Source organism: Vicia villosa, unplaced genomic scaffold, assembly GCF_029867415.1.
Source record: "Vicia villosa cultivar HV-30 ecotype Madison, WI unplaced genomic scaffold, Vvil1.0 ctg.000790F_1_1, whole genome shotgun sequence".
NCBI classification, from domain to species: Eukaryota; Viridiplantae; Streptophyta; class Magnoliopsida; order Fabales; family Fabaceae; genus Vicia; species Vicia villosa.
Genome location: NW_026705350.1, coordinates 144,977 through 152,593, shown reverse-complemented (window position 1 = coordinate 152,593; position 7,617 = coordinate 144,977). Strand labels below are relative to the sequence as shown.

Genomic DNA, 7,617 nt, shown 5'->3' with positions numbered 1-7,617 from the left:
TAATTGAGCCAAAATAATTAATTTTCTTCTTAGCTAGCCAAAAATAATCGTTTCTCCTTAACTGATAGTTTGAGATTGGGCTAATAGTTTGTAGTTTAATTAATTACATTAAATAGTTATCACTAATTGAATTATATAATTTGATTGAATATTTCTTCATTATAATCTGTGAATTTGCGATTTTAAAACTTTTCCTTCATTATAATTTGTCAAATAAAATATAACTTTTTCAATTTTACCCAAAACTTAATCTTTTATTAATATCTTTTATTTTTCTCAATCACAATGCGCGAAAACAACGGGTACCCGTGCGAACGCACGGGTAAGACACTAGTTTAAGAATAAAAACTTCAGCCGAATTTTACCGGAGCATTTAACTTTTTCTGACGAAGGATTTGATGAAAGCATTGAAATAAGAGCATCAGCATTCACTTTATCACAACATCCCAAACAAATCTCTTTCAACTGTTTGCATTTTTCAACCACACGCATCACTCCGTTTTCTGTGACATGTTTACAACATATTATTAATAGTTGCAAAAGCCCACAACAACTCTTTGAAATATCATAGAGTGTTTTGTCATCAACACTTGTACCAGACAAGTTCAACAACTCTAGTTGGGGAGCTACAAAGTTCATTTTAATTCGTCTCACTTTTTTACAACCGGCCAAGTGCAGATGTCTAACCTTACAACATTTACTTAGAACTTGACAAATACTTTTTCCAGATATGTCATAGCAGTAACTCAAATCAAGTCTTTGCAAATTGGGAAAAATAGAAGCAAACAATACGATAATTTCGTTGTTTATAAATGAATTGTCAGAAAAACGTAGAAACTTCAATTGACGATTGACATCAAAATCTTTCAAAGTATATGCATTTTCTACATTCTTTATCTTAGTATATATGCGTTCCATTGATATCTCACCAAGTGAATGACAATTCTTAATGAATGCAAACAAAGCTAATTCCGTGAGTTTGGAACATTCATTAAGGTTTATAGATACCAAATCAGGAAGAAACAAAGACAACTGAGAAACATGATGATTATTTAAAAAATCAACACCTTGGAGACCCAAATGTTGTATCCCATGACATTTGGATAATAAACCATAGATTCCACTGTAACTATAACCGGTACAACTTTCAAGAACAAACTTCTTCAAAGGAAGACCTTCTCTGGCAATAGAATAAAGCAAATCATCCGATATTCGCGAATACCAGAACTTAAGAGAATTCAAGCCCTTCAAACTCACGAAGGAATCAATGTAATATGAAGTAACGTAGTTTGCGTCCTTTAAGTCAATCCCGGCAATAGATAGATAAAGATTTCAATGTTGGTTTGTCACGGAGAGTCAAGGCAATGCTGGCATCGAGATGATGGGAGCCACCGCACCAGAGATCAAGTGAATTAAGGTTGGAGAATCTACGAAAGAAACTAGGGAGAAAAGGAAGTTGTCGATGATAAATTCTGGTAGAGAATATGATACGGTTGGTGATGGAGAGGAATTGTTTTGAGACTAGAGATAGTGAATTAAAGTAACTTTTATTTATGCCGTCATTGTCCATGAGGATCGGGTCGTTGAGGAATGTGAAGACTTCAATCGGGTGGACGGGGTTGATGAGGAATGTGAAGATATGCTCCCAGCATTCATCTGGTAAGTAAAATTCACGTTCAAGTGAATGTTGTTGTTGTGAAGATTTGACACAAGTTCTCTTCTTCTTCTTTTTCATAGCAAGGGCAGATGGCGATAGTGGTCGAGAAGAACTCTTCTTCTTCTTCGTCATCTTCATCAAGCTGAATGAATGATTATGGAATACTGATACTGGTGCAGTCTCTTATTTAAAGCGTAAGGATTAGGTTAGATACCAAACAAAATAAACAAGTATTGCGTTATTTATCATTCCACGTAATCTTTTTGTTTTAATTTGATTGTAACAAACATAAAACTTAAAATTGTTAAATTTTAAAATGCTAATCAATTTTATAGAAAATATCTTACCAATTTTTTTTGACCGAAATAACTTACCAATTTAAAACATAAATATTTTTAATTAAACTCTACCATTTTTTTTTAAGGTGAACACCCCGGTACTCTTGAGTTTAGTTGGGTACCAATACCTTTATCCAATTAAACACCGTTATTTATTGCCATGTCACATTTTAAATTATTTTTATTTTAAAATAAATTAAATTTTTTAATTAATTTACACTAATTAAGGTACCGGTGCCTAACTACTTATCACAGGTATCTAAGAATTTACCTTTTTAAAATGAATTAGAAAATTTGTAAATGTTACGAAAATTTACTTACAACATAATTCAAAATAAAAATTTATAAAATAATTTTGCATGCATTAGAATATCACTAATATTCAAATTCAAACTGAGATTTTTGGTGGTTATTTTATTTAGCCATCTTAATAGCAATAATTTTTTAATTAATAACGTAAGAGTTTTCGCATGGAATCTTTCGTTTTTGCTGTTTCTAAGTTGCCGCCGTCAGTCAAGTCTCTGGATGGAGGTTCATTTAAGCGTTTTAGATTGTTGTTCTGGGATATTCTCACAGAAGACTAAGGAACCACTATTATAAAGGAGAGAGTGAACCTGATTGAAGAGGAACCACTATTAAAAAGGAGAGAGTGAACTGCTCAATTGATCAATGGTCGACTGTGTTGACTTAAGAGTCAACTCTGGTCAACATACAGTCAAAAGTCAGGATATTTGGTCAACATCAAGATTATGAAGTTACATTCATCATTTGATCAAGGGTTGATCATGATTCTTCAAGAAAAGCTCAGAAATCAACAAATGACAAAGTTTCTAAATTAAGGTTTTGAACTAAAAAGTCAACTGAACTTTGATCAGCCATAACTTTCTCATACTTCATCATAAATTCCTCAACCAAAACTCATTTTGAAGGAAATTCAATTCTCTAAAACTTTGTCTCACAAAAGGCTTGGCCAAAAATGCACCATTTGGAGGATATGAGCTAAAACAATACAGGTCCTTTTGAAAGTCCATAAAAAGCTATATTTTGTCAACGCCAATATCATCAAGATAAAATCTTCAAATGCAAAAAAAGTTCCAAAGTGGGTTGCCGAGGACATCTTGGGCTTTCCAAAAAGTATTAGATCATCTCCATATGATAAAAATTGAGTGAGTTATCATTGATGCAAGTTGGTAAAATTTCAAGGAAGGTACCAAACCATAATTGGCAAAATTCATATCATTAAGTATTGGCCCTTAAGACTTGGACCTCCCACGTGATTTTAAGCCTAAAGGAGGCCCATTGGTTAAATATTAGTACTATTATGATATTATTTCATTTTTATTTGTTTTTAATCATTTAAATCCAAATAAAATCAAATAAAATGATAAAATAATTCTATGATCAATGTTCCAAATTTCTCCTTGATTTAATCTGATCCAAGCTTGATCCAATGGCTAAGAAAGTATGAAGAAAGTGCATAAAATAGATGGAGTTCAAAAATAGAAAGTTTTAATGCAAATTGCAAATCAAATATTTTCTTCATGAAAGCAAGATATTTTCTCCATAATACTTGCCCTAATTTCACCCTTTATAAGCACATAACAAGGTCAGAATGAGGGGGACGAAAAAAGGAGGCCAAGAACAAGGGTTTTAAGTTACAAAAATTCAAGGAAACTGCGGAAAGAGAGAAGTTTCATTGCAACCTTTATCAATCAATCCTAAGCATCTATTCATTCTCCTGAGGTGTCCAACAATCGACCCAGGCCCTTTCACGATCCCAAAGTGTCCCTGAATCATATCATTCAATTGCTCCAGTTTGGTAAAAGTTCTTGCAATTGTTTTTTACTTTCCATGCATTGTTGACATATTTTATGTAAGCTTTAAGGCTTAAATCACGTTATGCCATTGTAGGGCTTTGAGGAACTGTCACTTTCGATCCTACTAATACAGAGTGTTTCAGCCCAAACTAACACTGCCATCGTGTTCGCAGCCCTTGAATTAGTGGATCTGGGTGTTTTTTTGTTTTTTTTGGAACTCACCGGAGAAGGTGACCGGAATTGAACCGGTCTGGTGGCCCTACTTGTTTGACTCGTTGACCAGGCGTGGCACGTACTCATTCGCCAGTCAAACGAATCCCTCTCTAGCTTTCATTCGTCCATTCCATTCAACCATGGGACCCGCCCTAACTTATTTGACTTCCCACCACTAACGTTTTTTTTATATTTGTGTTATTCCAATTGTTTCATTAATGACTAATCTCTACAGCCCAACTGGTAGAGTGAAAGGATTTTAACCATAGTGACATGGGTTCGAACCTCACCCATGCCACTCTTATTTTGTAATTGTTTACTCACAGATTCAAAGCCTCTCCCTCGCGCACGCGTACGATGCACCCTATCTGCCACTGGATCTTCTCAAACCCAAATCTAAAGGTTCCAGAATGTGATCCCTCATGGTGCACCTTCAGGAGGCTCCCACACTGGATCCCAACGCCTATTTTTTTGGTTTATTTCAATTACTTTTTTAATTTTTTATTATTAAACCATCAAACCCCATTTTAACCATTAACCTAAAATTAATCACTTTAATTAATTAATTAGAATTAGGTTTTTTCATTTAATTTAATCTAATTTTAGATTTAATTAATCAATATTGTATTTAATCATTAAAATAATTAGTTTTTTTAGGGTTTTATTTAATCAATTCTTAACAAAATTTTCAATTAGTTTAGTTAGGATTAGTTATTGACTTTAGGGTTTAATGTAGACATTAGATTAATTAATTAGATAATTTGTATATAATAATTAATTTAGTCGTTTAATCAAGTAATTAATTTATAATTAAGTTAATTTAGAATTAGTTTAATAATTAACTTAATTTAGGTATTTACTTAATCTCCTTAAACCTGATTTTTCCAACTCTAATTTCTCTCGATTCTTCTTCTCCCTCTCAAACTCTCAATGATTGTCGCATGTTTGTTTATTTATTTGTTTAAACTATTTCATTTATATTTAAATTCTAGAAATCGATGTATAGTTCGCAAAGGTTCTTTGTAATAACGTAGATTTATTTTCTCGCACTTTAATTTCCGCACTTTACTTTTCGCACTCCTCCGTTTTGGTTATGTATTCCCCCTCCCCGAAACCTTGTAATAGTTAGATTTATTTTCCGCTCTTACTTTCTGCACCCTTATAACTGCTAGATGTATGTTAGGATTGTATGAAAAGATAAAATCAATCGCTAGCTATCTCTAACCTCAAAGATAAAATATTTGAACCTAACACACTCTTCACACACTCACCCTTAGGGTAACCCTTCTTGTTGTCTTCGATTAAATGGTCAAGTCCCTCGAACGTGAGGGTGCCTTAGCACATGTTGCCTTTAATTCAAAAATCATCACAAAGATCATAGTTCCTCGATGACCCTCGATGTTGCCTACGAATATATGATTTCGTCCCTCGATTGTTGCCTACGAAAAGTGATGATCGTCCCTTCGAATTTGCTAAAAGTACCTCATATGTTGCCTTCGATGACCCTTCAATGTCTCTTTACATCCAATGTATAGGACTACATATCCATAAATTGTATGGATAGTACTATCACTCAACGAAAGCCTTAAAGTATATGAAAGACTTTACAACTTAGGGTAAGTAACTCTTAACTGCTTGCTCACCACGAATCAAAACTTCAAATGCTTTTCAAACCTTTCAAAACATCTTTCAAGATAACACTTTGTATATATTCGAATGATGAATCATTACAAAGTTAATTCTTTTACAAACTATTTTTCTAAACACACACGACACTCTTCAAACAAAAACAAGTGAGCTAAGCAATTAATAGCCCATGGATAACCATGGATACAAAGGGTGCTTGCACCTTCCCTTTGTTATAACTTACCCCCCGAACTCAAAATCTTTCAAAAGGTTTTTCCTATTCTTTTTTGTCTTTCCAAATTGGATAAAATAAAAGTCGGTGGCGACTCTTGCTATCCGCGTATTTAAAAGTCAGTTCACCCATTGATTACACACCTCCAAATGAAACCTCCCAAATATCTCCTCATTCCACCACTTGAGTTTCTCCTTAAAAGCCTTATTTTTTCTTTTAAAACGTAATCCACTCTTTCTTCCACTTTAAACCATTTCCATTCTTTCTCTATAAAGGGAAGAAAAGAATACAACGAAAACCATTCATTATTGAATTTGAACGGATTTGGCCCTCAATTAATATTATCCACCACCAACCAAATTGGACAATGATCCGAAATGTCCCTATTTCCGATAAGTTGACCAATCACCCCCATTTATTCACCAGGTTGCTAGACAAAAGAAATCGATCAATTCTACTCATAGACCTGCCATCTCCACTATACAACGAGAATTTTTCCCCTTAAACGGTATGTCCACTAAGTAACTCTTGTTAATGAATTCTGCAAATAAGTTTTATTCATTAGAAGTCACAATCTCCTCCCTCCCTTTCCTTTCACTACATTTTTTGATAACCTTGAAATCTCCTCCCATAATCCTTTCTCTATCCTTGATTTTCTCTTTTAAAGCTAACAAGTCCCTCCACAATCTTTTTTACTTAAATCGCACGAAGAGTAGAATTAACCACGTAATAAACATCCTTCTTCCATAAAATTTTGATCCCGAGAAATCCATCCCCTTTGAAGCTATTCAACACATCCATACAACCCATCTTCCAAAGGATTAAAAAACCTTCCTACCTTCCCGAAGAATTAGAGAAAGAAAAACCAACATTTGTGCCACTCCAAAAACTCTTAGCATAATTTTCATGGAAACTAGTCAATTTAGTCTCTTGAATAAAAAAGATGTCCACCCTTCCCTTGTTAATAATAGAAATCCCCCTTCTCCTCTTAAGAGTGTTACCTTTTCTTATATTCATTGATCCAATAATCATAAGGAATGATTTGAAATCTCCTTCCTACTTTCCTTAAGTTTACCTCCTCCGTTTTCCAATTTCTCGATCATACTAACCCATTTATTTCTTCCCTCCGAATCCACCACACCCAACACTCCGATGGTAGACTATAGTTTACTTCCCACATCTCCATTCAAGAACTCCCATTGTCTTCCGTTGTTTCTACAAATTTCTGATTCTTCATTTTGTTCACCATAACACACCGGCACACTCCCACTTTGTTGCCTCCCCGAATCCGATTGAGCGATAGAAAAATCAGCAACACCCTTCTTATCACTCTTCGAACAGTATAAAGGCGGTAACTTTCCCTTACCATTTGAACCTCCCTCCCCCTTATAGCGAATATCCTTTCCAATAGGGAAGGAACTTTTGCATATGGTACCTCCCATCTCCAATAAATTCTTGAACTTCACCTTTTTAGATTTGTTTCTTCCGTGGTGTTTCATTAACAAACATTGAACGATCGGCCTCTCCAACTCGGAAGAAAGAGCAAACTAAGAATCCACCACAATGATAAGTTCATAGCATTTAATCCCTTGACTGTTAACAACAACCTTATCAAAATAACCACTCATTGTTCCATCTCTATTTTTAGCATTACGCAAAAAGGAACTTGCTTCTTTCTCCCTTGTAATGAGCCTGCCTTTGTGCACTCCAAAATTATTCTTCGACCTTCCATTT

At 34.2% G+C, this 7,617-nt stretch overlaps 1 protein-coding gene across 1 annotated transcript; it reads right to left on the bottom strand.

The window, feature by feature from the left end:
• Positions 1 to 330: 330 nt before the first annotated feature.
• Positions 331 to 1,789, bottom strand: LOC131631196 (F-box/LRR-repeat protein 4-like). The gene is made up of 2 exons (XM_058901977.1): positions 1,601 to 1,789; positions 331 to 1,296 (listed from the first exon to the last, which is right to left on the bottom strand). Exons 1-2 carry the CDS (start codon positions 1,787 to 1,789, stop codon positions 331 to 333), a joined length of 1,155 nt encoding a protein of 384 aa, XP_058757960.1.
• Positions 1,790 to 7,617: the final 5,828 nt, after the last annotated feature.